Source organism: Protomyctophum parallelum (genome assembly GCF_964188405.1).
Source record: "Protomyctophum parallelum genome assembly, chromosome: 6".
Lineage (NCBI taxonomy): Eukaryota > Metazoa > Chordata > Actinopteri > Myctophiformes > Myctophidae > Protomyctophum > Protomyctophum parallelum.
This window is the reverse complement of record NC_139701.1, coordinates 44,168,299-44,187,570: the sequence shown is the minus strand read 5'-3', so window position 1 is coordinate 44,187,570 and position 19,272 is coordinate 44,168,299. Positions and strand designations below refer to the sequence as shown.

The 19,272-nt window shown below is 47.3% G+C and overlaps 1 protein-coding gene across 1 annotated transcript in view; it reads left to right on the top strand.

Annotated features, from left to right (window-relative positions):
- The first annotated feature begins 975 nt into the window (after positions 1-975).
- dbt (dihydrolipoamide branched chain transacylase E2) overlaps positions 976-19,272 on the top strand; it is a 39,046-nt gene continuing 20,749 nt past the window's right edge. The window contains exons 1-2 of the mRNA XM_083767935.1: positions 976-1,146; positions 18,849-18,969. Coding sequence (XP_083624061.1) covers positions 1,102-1,146; positions 18,849-18,969 — 166 coding nt within the window. The 5' untranslated portion in view covers positions 976-1,101. The remainder of the gene's footprint in view (positions 1,147-18,848; positions 18,970-19,272) is intronic.

Below are 19,272 nucleotides of genomic sequence, written 5' to 3'. Positions count from 1 at the left end.
CGGACACACACACACACACACACACACACACACACACACACACACACACACACACAAACACACACGCGCGCGCGCGCGCGCGCGCACGCACGCACGCACGCACGCACGCACTCACGCACACACACACACACACACACACACACACACACACACACACACACACACACACACACACACACACACACATACTCTCCCTCCATGCCTTCGGCCTGGTGGAGACAAGAAATTAAATAAATTAATTATCCACATCTTGGCACCATCGCCTTGGTAAACAGTGGCACCTAGGGGATGAATAGGTTCACTGCCACTTAGTTTGTTTTGAATTTAGCCTTTAAAAAAAAAGGAAAACCAATCCCCAGACACTGAGGTTCCCTGTTCATAAAAATAATAAATAACATCACCATGAAATAATCATATATTTCATGGCACATAAACACATCATTAATGTACCATTATGAAGAAAAAAAAATCTTATAAACATTCATTGAATTACAGTCACCAATATACATGTAGCCTATTGAATACCAATATAATAATGTAACTTTAAATATACAAGTACGTCCACATTATTTCTAATAATAAACAGCTATAAACGGATTTGCTGTTTATTATTTATTTTTTATCAAAGGTGGGAGTATTTGTTCTAATTTATATGCGCCTTTATCATATTTTAATTCCATCAGATCGATGTATACACATATATATTTTCTTTTCGCAGATAAGTAAGCCTGGGACCGAGGCTATGTGGTATAGAACCCATCTATGGATCTTATTGGCTCAGTCAACCTGACAAAGCATAATCGGATAATATATAACAGAGGTCTGCTCAAGGCAGAAGGCAGAAGTCGAAGCATCCTGGTTTAAGTTCTAGTTGAACGCCACTGCGGCGGCTTCTAACCATAGACTGTAACCTAAATAGCATTGCCTTGCCTTGCCTTTGCCATGGCAAAAACAAGTTCCCCATGCCCAGGGACGTCACATCCGTCCCGGAGACCGGAAGTGTCGCTTTGCTCGGCTCAGAAGAAGAAGTGGGAGCGCTCCCTGATTGGCCGTTGAAAGAGGCGTGCAGGTGGTGACGTCCGAAGGAGAAGGGAAGTCAAGATGGCGGCGGTTACCAGATGCTCTATAAGTCTAGTCAGACGACTGGTGAGTTTATTTAAATGCTTTTATTAATGTTTAATTATGTTTCATGTGTTTCATATGTTTACAATGTGGACAGTGTGCACATTGCAGTGTCCGTGTCAGCTGGCATCAGGATGCCAGTCTGTATGTGTGTGTGTGTGTTGTTGGCACACAGACTGGTGAGAAGAAATAGGCTACAGAGTTTATTTACACTTTTATATGTTTTTATGTTTAATTATGTTAAGTATGTTTATAATGTGGACGGTGTGGGCATTGCGGTGTCTGTGTGAGCTGGTACCATGATGCCAGTCTCTGTGTTGTTGGCAGAGGGCAGCAGGGTTGGCATTGAATGGACATGTAAATACCTTGTGTGTGTGTGTGTGTGTGTGTGTGTGTGTGTGTGTGTGTGTGTGTCAGTGTCACATTTTTATTTATTTAAGTAAAAGTATCACTTCTGCAACAGAAAAAAACACTCTGTTACAAGTACAAGTGAAGTCAAAGTCCGGAATTCAAAATGTACTTGAGTAGACTAGAAGTACAGTGTTGTTGGCACACGGAGTAGAGAGGACAGGGTTGGCATGGAAATGAATGCTGTGCAATGTTATGTAGACAGCACTATAATTGCATTGTATATAGTCATAGCACGCCATAGTACATATGTATGTATAGCATAGTAGTATATATATAGTTTATATGTATAGTCTCATAATATAGATATCCCACTGTTACTTTCTTAGCTTACGCATGTTTCATGATAAATGCTTTTTTGTGATGTATTCCCATGCTTTTTGTTCTTGCTTAATGTAAGTCGCTCTGGATTAAGAGCGTCTGCTAAATGCCTAAATTGTAAATTGCAATGGAAATACTTTGTGTACATTTGTGCAAGTAAATTCTGCAACACAGAAACACTGTTGCAAGACAAGTCAAAGTTCGGAATTCAACTTGAGTAGAAGTACAACAGTGTTCACATCAAAATGTACTTTTACCAAAAGTAAAAGTACTATAAACTCATTGTGCAGATTGTCCCATTTCACGAGTTCAAAATGCATGAAATATGTTTTCGTGCCAAGGACCCCCAACTTGACACTAATTAGGCTGTGTACGCCAATTTGAAAAGATATGCCTATTCAAGGACCCCCAGTTTGACCTGAATCAGGTTACAGGCCCCCATTTAATGGCCTTTCTACCTCTGGGACCCCATTTATTTATTTATCAATGTTAATTTAACTCAGAGTGTACAAATGGACGCATAAGGGACTGGGTCCATTTGGTTCCTAACTATCATTTAGCTGGGGGACCCCTTGAAACTCCCTCAAGGACCCCTGGGGGTCCTGGGACCCCACTTTGGGAACCACTGCTGTAAGAGTCCATTTGGTTCCATTTGTAAACTCAGACCTGTGAGGTTCCATTTGTACACTCTCCAAGTTACATACCTGCAAGGGTCCTTTTGGTTCCATTTGTACACTCAGTTACACACCTGTATGGGTCCCATTTGCACACTGTGCAATGGGTCTATGGATAAAAGCGCTATACAAATGCACCATTTAACATAGTGTAATAGTGTTCTAGTTTAGTTGCAGTTAACACACAAACAGGAATGCATGTACAGTAGGTGTGTGTAGAGCAGTGGTTCTCTCAAACCTTTTAAGCTCAATGTCACCTTTAAATAATTGATAATAATCCACGGCATCCTGAATGACATTGCTAATGTTTAGAACCGTATGTCATATTGTACAATATATTATCTACTTTACAATATACATTTATTCCATAAAATATGGAATAGTTGATTAGTTGTGACAATGACCAAAATAATGAGCTATACAAATGATCAATTTAAGAAAATGTTTAAAGATTATATAGTTAATACATTTATTAACTATATAATCTTTAAACATTGATATTTATATCAAACATTATTATAAACCTTTTATAACTCATTATGGACACTAGGTGATCTACAGGCTCAATAGCATATCAACAAGCTCATAGTGTGGCACCGAGTGCCGCGCTATGAGCTTGTAGATCTGCTATTTTGGGAAGATCTTGAAAATGTGGCACAACTCTTTGAATACATATATATTCTTTCAGTGTGCACGTTTTTGGGGGTCCGCGGCCAATTATATATAATTTTTGGGGTCCTTGACATGAACCAGTTGAGAACCACTGACATAAAAACATCAGAAAACTGTTTCTTTTTAGAATCGGCCTCGGGTCAAAATGGCCCTTGAACCCCATCATCCCTATTCTGGGGGGTAGCATTCACCAAAAATAGCCGATCTACAAGCTGACATTTGTGATGCGTTGTGAGTAGGGATGCAACAATAGCGAAAATCTTGGCCGATACCGATGGTTAAAATCGGTTGATGTCAGTTTTATTTGCCGATACTGATATTGACCGATAATAGCAATATCGGCCGATTACCGATTATGTGGCCGATACTGTACATCGGTGCATCACTAGTTGTGAGCTTGTAGATCTGATATTTTTGGTAAAGACATTTGGTGTACCGAGGGCTGAAAAACAACGCACCAAGAATTCAGTCTGTTTTATACTAAGTCTAGTCTAGGGGGTTGTTAAACTGAAGTGATATTGTTGAATCCCAAATACTATCAAAGTATTCTGAAGGCCTATATTCATAGTCTGGATTTTCGGTGGTGAGGTGACCACCGCTCCGGTGGTGAGCTGACCACCGGAGCTGAAATAACGTTGAGCGGTGGTGACTGGTGAGTAAAAAACAGAGAGAACGGCTGGAGCGGTGGCGGTGGTTTGCTCTTCACCGCGGCTCGTGACGTCATGTTGTAGTTCGGTGGTCACCTAACCACCGAAAATCCAGACTATGTATGAGCCTTCAGACACCCCTGGGCTTGTGCCACGGGCCTCACAGCACCCTAGGGTGCCACGACATCCACTTTGAGAAACCCTGATATATAGCCCTAGTCAGACTAGACAATTCATGTATTTCCAGACACAACGTTATTGTTTTGCATTGTATTATAATGTATTTATGTAGGCCTGCGTGTCTCTGCATGTGTCCAAGACGAATTTCTCCCCTGGGAGACAAAATAAAGTAGCCTTGAACCTTGATACATAGCCATAGATCACTCCTATCCTAGAACGTCTGTGATATTTCGTACATTTCATGTATTCCAGATTCACAGCCATTATAGATCGCTCCTATGCCTGCCCAGGTAGCAGAATGATCTGAGCGAGATTTAAATAATTATTTCCTGCAACTTGGAGTCGGATAATATTCTCTAGTTCAGTACACCACCAGGGCTTCTTAAAATGGGTGCCGTGAGTCCACTTAGTCCAGGGGTGTCTCAGAATCCTTTGATAATATTTGGAATTCATTAACGTCACTTCAGTTTAACTGCTTTTTAGACCCTCTGTAGTTAGTAAAACGGACCCGAGTTAAACGGTGTACTTAGCAGGGCTCAAGATTAACGGCGTCCTGACATCCCGGGGCCAATAAAATATATATTTGGGCCGATTAAAATATCTCATTCGGGATGGTTTCGGGACTAGAGCACTGAAAATGCGCATGTCGTGCGCACCGACGAGACTAGCAGCGCTGCATAAGACACAGACGCAAGTGACACAGACTGACACGGGAGCGAGCCTGCCTCAAATCCCGACACAACTTATATTAAAGTAAAATAAGAGCGTACTGTTAATATAGTTCGCTGCAAGTTAAGGATCTGCTTGCCAGAGTCTCATACTCGCACACCCCATATTCACATACCCACACCCGGACGGTACAGGCTGTGTTCCTCGCATCAAGCTTGTGGATCTGCTACTTTTGATGCTGTAGTGCTTGCATCGCATGTGCCAAACACAAACAAAACGATTGAACCCGTCCTACAACAGCCAAAACATTCTTTCATCTCAGACCAGCTTGAACTTAACCCCACGGGGGGTAGCCTCGGTACCAGGCTTTCATTTTTGTTGGTGCAAAAATTGAAAGCCTGGAGGAACACATTGGCCGCTCTGGTCTAAAAGTGGGAGTCAACCCTTCCGGGTGGGCGTCGCTCCAAATGATGTGACGTAGCGCTGCACTAGGGGGGAGAGGAGGGGCCGGGGGTGACGGACAGATCGATGAGATCCAATCAGGGCGTGCGCAAATCTCAGCCGCGACCCGCCCCTCTAGACCAGAAACCTAACACGTTAGCTCAGGCTACACGGCGGGTGAATGTCTGGGGGGAATCCCAGGCATTTTTTGCCTTGTATTAATTATTTTGCCGTTTTTATACAATGCCCTAACCCCTACAAATGTGTTATTTAGGACACGCACATGCACACACACACACACACACACACACACACACACACACACACACACACACACACACACACACACACACACACACACACACACACAAGCACTACAGCCGTACAGCAAGTCATCATGTCACGATAAGATGATTACAAACTACAGTCAGAACTTAAGCACACCAAGTTACAACAACAACCGTCATTGGCAGGACACTGCAATCCTGCAAGTTTGTTTATTTACCTGATTGCTGTCAGTGTTGCCTAATAGTTCACTTTAGAAAACTAGGGGTTACGTATGTAACCTAGGTTCTATAATGGCGAGCAAGGCTGCTCACTATGGGAGTTGACGCCCCCTGGCGTAAACACAGAAGCACTACAAATAAACTCACAGACTTTTAGGCTGGGACTTTAGACGTGATGACGTTGAAGACCCCGCCCGCCGGGTGCACCTTATAAGCGTGCCTCAGCGTCACGTCTCCATTCGATAACAATTGTTCTCTTCTCAAGCAATCAAGAAGGGAATCTTGGTGAGCAGCCTTGCTCGCCATTATAGAACCTAGGTTACATACGTAACCCCTAGTTCTATTAATTGGCTTCGCAAGGCTGCTCACTATGGGAGACTTCATTAACTCCCTTATTGTCATCACAAAGTCTGGACCCCTAGGGCCCGTACCTTTATCTGTGAGCAAAGGACCACAGTACGTCCCTCAACAGGACTACTGTACCCCAACGGGAAGGCCAATCAGACCTAAGTCTGCAAATGTGCCTAAGAGGGGCCGACAGAACAACCGTCTTAACGCCCTGGAGAAGACCAACGTCCCCCGCGGGGGACCAAGTCTCTCCACCTAACTGGAGGCCACGCCCAGGACCGCATGCGCCACTGGCGCTGCTGTCACATCCAGTCTATAGAAGGTGGCAAAGGTGGAAGACGACGCCCAACTTGCAGCGGAACAAACATCCTGAACAGAGACCCCCCTACAGAGGGCCCAGGATGATGCCATACCTCTCGTGGAATGTGCTCTCAACCCTACGGGAGGCACCATATCCCTACCAGAGTAGGCCCGCTCTATAGCCTCCACGATCCACTGGGAAAGCCTAACCTTTGAGATAGGCAGTCCCACAGTCTTGGGATCCCAGGAGACAAACAGTTGTGTAGTCTTCCTCGACACCTTAGTCCTGTCCAAATACAACCTCAATGCCCTTATCGGACAGAGGTTATGCCTCCTCCTATCCTCCTCAGAGGCAAAGGGGGGCGGACAGAACGCCGCCAAGTCCACCGGAACCGGGGCAGCTAGGCGGTTCTTAGGTAAAAATGCCGGATTGGTCTTAATGACCACCCTTGCATCCCCATTGAACCTCATGCATTCCGCACTTGTGGACAAAGCATGGATATCACTGACCCTTTTAGCGGTCACCAAAGCTAATAACAACGCTGTCTTCAGCGACAATAGCTTCATACTCAAACCCTCCAAGGGCTCAAACGGTGGCCGGGACAGAGAGTCCAAAACCAAAGCAAGGTCCCACGAGGGGACCAGAGACTTGGTCACCGGATGAAGGTGGCTAGCCCCCTTCATGAACTGGCGCACCAGCGGGAGCTGGCCCACCGTCTTGTCCTCAAACCCGATGTGGCAGGCTGAGATAGCAGCCAGATACACCTTGACAGTACTAAAGGCCCTGCCTTTGTCCAAGAGATCCTGGAGGAACGACAGAACGACCCTCACTGGTGCTTGAAATGGCACAACTTGAGCCGGTGAACACCAGTCTTCAAACAACCGCCACCTCATATCATAAGCATCCCTGGTCGACTGCGCCCTCGCACACTGAATAGTGTCGATGACGCTCTGGGGAAGACCCTCCGCGCCAAGATTCAACCTCTCACGGGCCAAGCCCAGAGGTCTAGATCTTCCGGCCGTGGGTGGAATATCTCGCCTCCCGCCTGGGTCAATAGGTCCCTGCGCAACGGAAGCTGCCAGGGCCGACCGTACAGGAGAGGGACTATGTCCGACCTCCAAGAGCCCCATCCTGGGGCCACCAGGATTACTGACAGGCGCTGTGTCCTCACCCTCTCCAGCGTGGGAAGGATGAGAGACAACGGGGGAAACGCATAAAGTAGGCCCTGGGGCCAACGATGCGCCAAGGCATCCAAACCTAGCGGAGCCGTCCCTGCTATGGAGAAGAACAGAGGACACTTGCTGTTCTCTTCCGACGCAAACAGATCCACTCGTGGCTCGCCGAACCTCTCCCACAACTGTCTGGCCACTGTTTTGTGCAGTGACCAAGCCGCATAAAGGTATCGGCCCCTGGACAACAGATCCGCTCCCGTGTTCTGGAGTCCCGGAACGTGGGAGGCTCTGACTGAAAGAAGGTGCTCGTCGCACCATAACGTCAGTCTGTGTGCTAGCGCATGCAGTTTGGTGGACCGTAGGCCCCCCTGCTTGTTGATATAGCACATCGTTGTTGTGTTGTCCGTCCTGACCAGGACATGGGAACCGCTGATGAAACGTTCGAAATGTTGTAACGCCAACATTACCGCCATCAGCTCCAGGTAATTTATGTGGGCAGACCTGATGCTGCCACTCCATACCCCCCTGGCCGTCCTGCCTTCGTGGGTGGCACCCCACCCAGACAGGCTGGCGTCCGTCGTGAGTACTTTCCGGGATACGACCATCCCCATACTCACGCCTTCCGAGAGGAATTGAGCGCCTCTCCACTGGCGTAATGCCTCGAAGCAACCCACCGACACGTTCACAAGATGATGACAACGGTGTTGTCTTACACCCAGTGACTGCATCCACCTCTGAAATGGTCTCATGTACAATCTGCCTAGCCGAACAACGGATATTGCAGAGGCCATGAGACCCGCCAATCTCTGACAGGTTCGGAACGGGACCCTGTTGCCCGTCCGAAACAACGCCAGACACGACTGAAAAGAGCGGATCCTCTCGTCGGATAGACGCGCCGTGAAAGACACAGCGTTCAACGTCATGCCTATGTAATCTATCGATTGCGTCGGCACCAACACGCTCTTGGCGTAATTTATGCTGAAACCCAGAGACGTCAAGTGATCTACCACCCAACTCGTGTGTAGTCGCAGTGTTGACGCCGAGTCCGCATAAATCAGCCAGTCGTCCACGTACATTGCTATCCGAACGCCCCTCTGACGCAGCGGGGCGACGGCTGCCTGTGTACACTTCACAAAAGTCCTTGGACTCAGTGACAGTCCGAACGGAAGGACCAGATATTCGTATATCTGTCCCTTGAAGCCGAACCGCAGGAATTTTCTGTGTGGTGGGTAGATGGGAATGTGGAAATACGCGTCTCTGAGATCGAGAGTTGTATACCAGTCCCCTCGACGCATCATGCGCAGCAGAGCCTTGCTCGTGAGCATTTTGAAGCGAAACGCTTTCAAATAGCCGTTCAGAGCCCGTAGGTCTAGAATGGGCCGCATGCCCCCCCCTTTCTTCTTCACGAGAAAGTAGCGGGAGTAAAACCCGGTGTTGCTCTGCTCCATGGGCACCACACGTATAGCCTTCTTCTCCAACAGAGACGTTATCTCGCCCTGGAGAACCTCGGCTGCCTGACCACTCGCTTGCGAGAACAGAACGTTCCCACAAGTGGGAGGTCTTCTGGCAAACTGTAGTTTGTAACCCTTCGAGATGGTGTTCAACACCCACGGATGAACACCACAACGATTCCACTCCTGTAGACACAGTGCCAGAGGGGTTGAAGCCAGCTCCGCACCTTTTTGTGGTGGAGCGGCGCCTCCTTCGGTCAGAACCCGGGCCTGGGGCCTCTGTCCTGCAGTATGGACCTGGGGCTCTGGGGCTGTGTCCACGGCAGTTACACTTGTATTTCGGCCGACAGCCCTGGGCCCCCTCGAGGGCCCGGGCTGCTGGCCCATCCCCTTGAGTTTCGAGTGACGATTCAAAAGACCGGTTCTCAGTAGAGAACACTGCTTTATTAAGAAAAGTGGTGGCACGGAAAAAACTGGAGAGACGTTTGTTCCCAAGAAACAAGTCCTCTTTCCGCCTACACCAAGCGCTTCCGGCATGAGGCCCGTGGCCACTATGCTGCGCTTCAGAGAAACTCGGGGAAGGGTGGGGGAGACAGTGTCCGATGTCTCCCCGTGGGGCAGGTCTGGTTATTTCGCCTTCCCGCCAGGTGGCCCTCTTGCCGTGGCCCCTTTGCGGGGGCCGCCGGCCGGAGAAGCCGAGGGGCGCCTGGGCCTGTCGGTCTTCTTGCGGCTGCGAGGTGGGCGGGAAGCTGAGGACGCCGCTGACGGAGCCCTCTGAGCAGCGGGGACCTTGAAGGCGCTCCTCCTGGACCTGGAACGATTGTCCCTGTCCATGGTGCGCTCGTAGGTCGGCCTGTAGGGCTGAGCCTGCTTGGGTCGTGCTCCAGACGCCGGGAGACAGGCGCCGATGACCTCCGTGTCATTCTTCGTCTGTCCGTCGCGGGAGCGCATCTCCTCGAGCATGGACGCGAAGAGTGTCGATGTGGAAACTTTCTGTTTCAGAGGGGTACGTCCCACTTTGGGGGACAGCTCCAGCCACCTGGCCCTCTCGAGGACCAGGAGTCTCGCCATAGTTCCGCCCACCATCTCTGTCTGGGCCTGAGTGAGACGGAGGAGCTCAAGGTGCAGGCGCCTCAATTCAGCCATGTGGTCGGGGGTAGGCTCGTCTCCCGCTTCCAACAGGACATGAGACGCGGACCCTTGCAGAAGGGTCGCGGCGTTCAGTGCTCTGGCCGCAGTTGAGGCGCACTTATAGGCAGCCTTATTAATTTTGGAGTCGTCCTTGTCCGAAGGCAAGGAGAAGTCCGGGTCCTCGTGGAAGACATTGGGGTTGACACCCATGAGCCACCCGGCAAAGGACTTGTCCATCGGCGGCATGGCCTCGAGGCCAAGCTGCCGTTGTCCCGCGCAGTCCAGCAGCTTCATGCCTCCGCCCAGGGAGGCGGAAGCCGAGTAAGGCTGTCCCCAGGACAGCATGAGGGATTTCAGGAACCCGTCATCGAGGGGGATCTCAGCCTTGGCCTGGGACTTCGCTGGGTTGCCTTGAATCTTCTTGCGAAACTGTTCGCATAGGGTGTCCTTAGCCACCGGAGGTTCAAGACTGGCCGGCCAGGCCAGACCACAGCGGATCGTGGCCTTCTTGAACAGATCGACTATGTCAGTGTTGTCATAGTGGAGCTGCGGTTCAGCCGGAGCAGCTGGAGCCGTCGGAGCTGCAACGGTGTCGGCCGATGCAACTCCAGCAGCAACCGGCGCTGCAATGGGGGCGGCGACAACGGCCGCTTGAGCGGCCATGACGACCGGAGGCGGCTCTGCCACCTCGGCGTCGCTCTCGTCGCTGCTCTCCCCATCATCCTCCCCCTCGTCGGAGGTGTAGGAGGATGCTGAGTCCTGAGGTGAGGACTCCCCAGAGTCCATCTCAGCGTTGTCCACTCTTGGAGCCTGCACCACGTCTGCGTTGTCATCCGCGAGAATGACAACGTCGGGGGCGTCGGGGAGTGGAGCGTCCATGTCGGCGGACCACTGCCTGGCTCCTTGTCTCAGAGCGTTGTTGTAGGCCCTCCGTGCAATAGATGTTGCAACGGCGTGGGCCGCGTCCGCTAGGGCGCGACGGCGTCGACGCCGGGCCTTGGTCGGAGACTCAGACATCTTAGAAGCTAAGATGCACGTGGAAGCAAAAAACAAGGCAAGAGGGGCCGAGTTTAGCAGGCAGCCACGAAATCCGTGAACAAAACAAGCTACAAACAAGGCTCGCCGGTTTAAGAACCCGGGTTACGTACGTAACCTCCAATTCTAATAACCAGTCCTACAAGGCTGCGTGCCTGTAGGCGCCGAGTTGGTAGGTTGTCACGTTACAGTGATGCAGTGGGTGTTGCCACTCACTGCATAAGACGCCACGTGCGTGTGGAAGCTGAGAATAGAGCTATTATTAGCTTCTATCAGAGACGTCACACAGCGTGGAAACCAAACAGTATTATCACTAAGTGCTGTTCAGGTTAGTAGGCAGCCACGTAAAAGTGGAAGCTAGGACAGGGCTATCACTAGCTGCTGCGAATGGATCGTCACTTTTTTCTTGTAAAGCCAAGAAATACGTGGACAAACAAGCCACAAACAAGGCTCGCCGGTTTACGAACCTGGGTTACGTAAGTAACCTCAAATTCTAATAACCAGTCCTACGAGGCTGCGTGCCTGTAGGCGCCGAGTTGGTAGGTTGTCACGTTACAGTGATGCAGTGGGTGTTGCCACTCACCGCATAAGACGCCTCGTGCGTGTGGAACCTGAGAATAGAGCTATTGTTAGCTTCTATCAGAGACGTCACACATCAGAGACGTCACACAAAGTGGTAGCCAAACAGAAATATTACTATATCCTGCCTAGGTTACCCCTCCGTCGCGGGCTTGAAAAGCCGCGAGACGTACGTGTGTCGGCAAGGGCGTGCTATTAATAGCCGCCGCTAACGCCGCCGCACGTGTGGAGGCTAACAAAGGGTTGCACCGCTCGTAGCTCTTCACACGCACACACGTTCGAGGGCCACGCGGTCGCGGGCTTGTGAAAGCCACGGGACGTATGTGTGGAAGCTGAAAGAAAGCTAAGATAGCTTTATCAGACCGTCACACAGCGTGGAAGCTTAAACAGAATAAAATTATGCTGCTCAAATCACCGTCGCGGGCTTGGAAGAGCCGCGAGACGTAGTGTGTGGCTGGAGCGGGCTGTTAGTAACCACCGCTAAAGCCGCCACACGTGTGGAAGCCAAGGAAGGGTTGCGTACCGCTCCTGGCTCTTCACACGTTCGAGACAGAATAACTTATGCTGCTCTAGTCACCGTCGTGGGCTTGGAAGAGCCGCGGGACGTTGTGTGTGGCTGGAGCGGGCTGTAAGTAGTCACCGCTAAAGCCGCCACACGTGTGGAAGCCAAGGAAGGGTTGCGTACCGTTCCTGGCACTTCACACGTTCGGGACCTTTAGGTCCGCGAAGGTTTGTGTGGAAGCAGAAACCTGGCTGTTGCTAGCCACGGTACAGACCGTCACACAGGTAATAAAGAAACCAGCTAGGGCCGCGAGCCACTAACGGACTGAATTACCTCCAAGTTAATGTTAACTTAGTTAAGAAAGTGGACTCACCGACTTTCTTCCTCTTGAAGCCTCTGGGATAAGCAGTTTCCGCGGTACCGAGAAGGCTTCTCGTCCTTGTGGAAATAAATCAGATACTCATCCGTGAGGGAGACTTCGTAGCGCCGTGTTATACACTTGAGAAGAGAAAAACGAATGGAGACGTGACGCTGAGGCACGCTTATAAGGTGCACCCGGCGGGCGGGGTCTTCAACGTCATCACGTCTAAAGTCCCAGCCTAAAAGTCTGTGAGTTTATTTGTAGTGCTTCTGTGTTTACGCCAGGGGGCGTCAACTCCCATAGTGAGCAGCCTTGCGAAGCCAATTAATAGAACTGTGGAAATAAGTAGGCTAGTTCATTGCATTTGATTATAATCAAAATAGTAAAGTTTACTGAAAAGCGTCGGCAGGATTAACAACACAGCAGCATGTACATAAGAGTCACAACAACTCACGTATAGTCACCCAGAGACCACCTGCTTTACGGCAGATTTGTAACCATAGTGATGCCGGTCTCTTAAAGCAGGGGTTCTCAACCCGTGGGTCGCGACCCCCCCGGGGGGGCCCCCCATTTACTCCGCCCATGTCTCAGACATAAATGCTTATAACGAGTATAATGTGTATAGCCTATAGTTTTATCATGAAAACTTGGGAGCATTTTGACAACATCTGTGTATTTCTCTATCTACAGAAGAAATATGAAGCCAAACAAATGTACTGCATTTATTGTATACCCTATGTTTTTATTGAAGTTTAAAAATCACACCCTTGTGCAGTGAGTGGCCGCGGCCGTTGGTTGCGTTCGTTTCCGACGTTCTGTGAGTGGTTCAATGACTGTGTTTTGTTGTGGCTTTGCATTGGCTGCGCTGCGCTGTTTCAGCCGCGTTTGGCTTAAAGTGATATCGAGTGATGTTCGAACATTGCAAACGTGTCAAATAACTGTAAAGTACGAGCTCTTCCTTCCCCGTGATCATGCTTCTCTGCTGCGTTGTTCTGCACTGTCTGTCTGCACTCTGCAGCCTGCGTGGCTCTGCACTGTCTGTCTGCACTCTGCAGCCTGTGTGGCTCTGCACTGTCTGTCTGCACTCTGCAGCCTGCGTGGCTCTGCACTGTCTGTCTGCACTCTGCAGCCTGTGTGGCTCTGCACTGTCTGTCTGTACAAACTGTCTGTTTGCTCTTCACCGCTGCTCGTGACGTCATGTTGTTGTTCGGTGGTCACCTCACCACCGAAAATCCAGACTATGAATAACGCTTACTGACTCCTGGGTGAGGAACGGTCTACTCTAAATCCTTCAAATGTTATAGAGTGTAAATAGCCAGGGAGCCACGAGCCAGTCTCCCAACATTTGAGAGGACCTGTGATGTCATGACATGAAAAACACTCCCATTCCAAACTATTGCTTGGAATAGATTCATAATCATGAAAAAACCCTAGTTTGACATGTCACATCCAGGGGGGCAGTCAGACAGATATTTTGTGAAGCCACTAAGGAAATCGGGATTTCCTGAAAGTTCATATAATGGCCTGTTGTGGCGCTGTCATTGGACCCAGAAAAACCCATAGCCTCATAGAGGTCCATGTATTTGGGCCCAACTTCACCTAGACCAGGGGTAACCAACCAGGGGCTCGCGAGCTACCAGTAGCTCGCGGGAACCTTTCAAGTCGATCCCGAAGTGTCAGACTGACGGGCAGCCAGCCACCACTGCCAGCAGAATGTCATTCGCAAAAAAAGAGCAGATCTACAAGCTAACAACGTGTAGAGGCTCGATGCATTTCAGCTTGAAGATCTGTTCCCCTTGCTTCCACCGCACCGCCCTCGGCCCTCCCCCTTTTAGCACTCTGTGCTCATGTGCTGTGTGTCTGTTGTTCCCCTCGCAGGCAGCACACAGAGCATCAGAGTGAACGCAGCATGATAGCGTCCCCGACACGTTGAATATTATTCAATATTATTATTTGTAAAGTTCGAACGCCAACTTTTAACACTGCACGGCTGCACGCACACATAAAGAGTGCACTCGGCACTCGCACATGACGGATTATTATCGATCAAAACAATCCTTAGCGTCGCTTACAAAAGCATGTGTTGCACAGCATGAATGATAAGTAATCACCGACCTGGCTGGATAAATATCACTATGACAAATTGTCAAAATGTTTAGTGCCGCTGTCAAAACATGACACAGTGAGAGTTGAAGATTCTAACTATTGAACAAGAAAGCCACAGTTTTGAAGGAAGTGGGTCCTAGACAGGGCTCGACGCTTAGCTCATGGATGCATGGATGATAGACAGACTATTCGTTTTTATCCTGCTGTTCTATCATGTGATATTCGATGCAGGGCAAGATGCTCGATTGTGAATTAAATTGTAACATTCTCCTTGGCTTTGACTGCTTCAGACAGAACATCTGACACACAGCTACGGTAGACTATTAATTTACTAAGCTGTTAACTTACTCGGCTGCCTACCGTTGCTCGTTAATCAGGTCACACAATGGATGGACCACTGATATTTATCCATCCAGGTCGGTGATTACTTATCATTCATGCTGTGCAACACATGCTTTTGTAAGCGACGCTAAGGATTGTTTTGATCGATAATAATCCGTCATGTGCGTGCGCGAGTGCACTCTTTATTTGTGCGTGCAGCCGTGCACAGTGTTTCTCCCACGTTTGGTTAAAAGTTGGCGTTCAAACTTTACAAATATGTGAATATTCATTGAAATGAGAAACAAAATATTGTGCTGTAAAAGCAATTCATGTCCTTTGCATTTTGTTTTATTTAAAAAAAAAACTCAACAAAGAAGTTTATTTGTATTTTTGTCCTAATATTTTTTATTTCTAATACATTTGTCTTAATATTATTTGACATTGATAATATAACTTACTATAAGTTTTTATTCTTATTTAAGCTTTAGTCTTTGTGTGGATGTGTGCACATGCATTGGGCCTGTCAGAAATAGCAAAAAAACAAGTGTTTTTTCTAACACGTTTTAGTGGTAGATCTTGGTTTACAATTGGGAATAAAATGGGCTCTTGGGCTTGAAAAGGTTGGTTACCACTGACCTAGACTGTATTACCTTAATAAACATGGCCATGAATACTTTCTGCTTCCAGTCACTAGTTTAAAGTCTCATTTCTAATGTCATAATATTCTTTTTGGAAAATTATGGTCCCATTTATTAAAAAAATGACCATAAAGTCGCGTATGTTCTGAGGGGCGTGGCTACCGTTACAGTCTATGATCGGGATTCCCCTCCCACTCGAGTCAAAATACAAACCAACGGAGAAGAAGGAGGGAAGTCCCACCTCGTTGTCTGGGCCAGCCAATGGGCCAGCTGGGCCCAAACGGATCTAGAAAGATGGCGACTTACAATACAAGGACTGACAGGCTTCATTTTACGTTCATGTTAGACCCGGAGAACGCTTTGTCCATATTTTTTACAGTCTATGGTCACATCACATATATTGGTTGTCTATGGTGTGGTATACAAAAATGGCCATAACATTATTTTGCGACGTTTCCGGCAGAGCAGACCTCTCATTCTGTGTACCTTAATGACCAAGTGAATAGAGAAAACACAAAAGTTTGTCATGACATCACAGGTTCATCTCTATTCCTTGAGCTTTTGGGCCTGTGGCTCCCCGGCTAAAACCTCCTACAGGATCGAGTGACCGCTGTAATGTGTGCTTTGAATGAGAGCTGACTGTCCAGGACAACACCATGGTTCTTAACACATTTCGAGCCATAAACGTTCATGTACAGTATGGCTTATAAAACCCAGCACTTTAAACGATTCCATACATAGGACGTTGCCACACGTCATAGGGGTCCCAATCGACGCGTACATAGGACGTCCTCAGACGTGCTAGCGCATCCTCAATGATACCGGACGAGATAAGAATAATTATTCTGACGCTCTGCACTAAAATTAGCTTACCATTGACTTAGCTGTTAGCGAGGCGGAAAGAATGACTCGTCTCTCCTAATCCAGGGTCGTGGGTTTCAGAGTAAAAGCGACCAGACAACTCTGGCACCCCAGAGCTCCTATTTTGAAGAACTTCCGGCACTGATTGTGTTTAATGCCATAAATGTAATCGTGTATGTCTGTTTTACTAGCGATCTTTATAAACTGTACGCCTTGTCTGTGTTATTTTTATACATAGTCATACATGTCAGGTGAAACGGGCGCTTTATTAGTTTTTGTGTATATTTCTGAATTGATGACATAGTCATATTAATACCATGCAGCTGCTTTTGTATTTGCGGCAAATGCACACGAAGGAAGACTGTTGACTGGCATAGAATAGCTGCTGCTTCTATATTATAATTTGTTACAAAAGTTATAGAATGGTGTCGACCTAAATGGCGTTATATTATATATATATATATATATATATATATAATGCCATTTAGGTCGACACTATGTATGAACTAGAACTGCACTCTGTCGGGTGCCTACTTGCTTGTTGCACACAAGTAGGCCTACTAGTGCGCAAGCAGAGCGTGCAAGTACTGTAGACCGCTACAAACTTTCAAATCTCAGCCTCTCTGTGAAAGAACGTTTGCAATATTGAATTATTAGGCTTAGCTATTTGCTACGTACCTTGCTTTTGGAGGAAAACAAGTAGTATTTTCAAGTATGGTAATGATTACTTATGCCTGTTATGTATACATAGGGGCTTTACCTTTAGTCCACCCAACGCTGAAAAATGTCATCGTTACGTCACCATCGATAACCAATTATACCCTGGCATTGGTACATATATTTATCACGTCATATGCTCATTGCGAACGCAGTGAGCACTAACTATGAGACCCTGCAGATCATGTCTGTGTGTGTGTCTGTCCCGCTGTTACACCACCCGCCCGCCCGGGCACAGCTGTATCACACAAAACACACGCACGCACGCACGCACACACGCACTCACATACACACACACACACACAACTTAACTTAAAAAAAACTTAACTTAAAAAAAAAATAACTAGGCCCAGGCCGTAGCGTAACGGTCTGGGCACCGGACTGGTGATCCAGTCGCGGTGTGCCGCGGGTTCGACTCCCGGACCCGACACGGCCTTTACCGCATGTCATCCCCCCATCTCTCTCCCGTTTCCTGTCAGCCTACTGTCTGTCCCTTAAAAAATCAATAAAGGCGTAAGCCGCAAAAAAATATCTTAAAAAAAAAAAAAAAAAAAACTTAAAATGAAAAAGAAAAAACTTAACTTAAAAAAAAACTTAACTTAAAATGAAAAAACTTAACTTAAAAATAAAATCTTAAAAAAACACAAAAAAGAGAACTTTAAAAAGAAAACCTTAAAAAGTATGTAATTTATTCTAATTGTTGTTATTGCCATTTACGAGCTGCGTTTGCTTCCTGCGTTTGCGCGTCTTACTTGTATGTCTATATGTATATGTAATTTCTGAGTTGGTTAGTGGTATAATGTGGTTACTAAGTTGGTTTGATGCGTATGTCCCTTGAATGCACCCGACACTGAAACATATCATCATTACGTCACCATCGTAAAACAATTACCTGGCATTGGTACATATCTTCATCATGGCATGGGACATATGCGGAAAACATACCTGCACGGTCTGCTTCCGTATGTCCCGTTCCAGCATATGACGTCACTTCCTCCAACGTAAAGACACTGTGTTGAAGATGTGTACATCAATGTGATCTCTAAAATGGTTTCCGTCGCCTCCGAAGTAGTAGATCTGGTGTCCGACCACCACAGCAGCCTGGCCCTTCCTATGTTCTCCTTTCAGATGTATCGTCCAACGAATCATTTCACACAGCAGCCAACACCGTCAATGAGAATAAATAAAAATAATTTAAGATGAACTTGTTTCAAGTCGTCAACTGAGGTTTAGTCTATCGGACAATTATTTTTAAAGAACAATTACACAGTATGACGTCATTGCATGATTACATCATAGCTAATGAGGTCACATAATCTTTTTGGCCATTTGGCCAACAATCTTAACTAATAATTCTAGATATTGTGTCCTTAAGTTAAGTTAAGGTTGCAGCATCCATGGGACGCACTGTATTCAATAGAGCTGATCTGATAATCAGACACTGATCGGTGATCTGCCGATATTCACTCCAAATGACTTTAATTATCGGATCCACATTAAAAATAAATGACCATTTAAAGACGGATCCACAATATTTTTGCAGGGCCAACTTTAATCCAACTTCTTCATCTTCCTGGCAGTAGAACAGCGAGAATACCTAGTTTTAGAAGGACGACACCTAAACCTAAACGTCATCATTCTAATGAACACAGTGTGACATTTCATTTTTAATGTATTGTTTACAGCTGTCCCACCAGTACAGACGTCGATGTTTCAGAGTTCAGACGTTGAGGAACAACAAACCAGTCCAGATTCATTCCTTCCTGCCTTCCCTCTGTCCCTCCAGACTGATACATACCACCTACAGTAAGTGAAACCTTATGTAAATAATGAATATTACCTTATTAACACTCCGAGCAGCATAAACGGAGGTCTCCGTCCTATGAAAAATAATCCCGCTCGTTTAGTGATTTAGAGAGTAATCACAGGACGGAACATGAATAATATCATAACCGAGCACACCAGTCTACATGCTGGCAGCGTCGATTGAGCAACATTCAATGTCATTTCCGGTTGTGAAAGTGAAAGGAAAAATCTTCAAACGTGAATAACTAATAATCTAATAACTATGATGACCAACTAAATAGACTGTCAATTTTGTCAACAAAT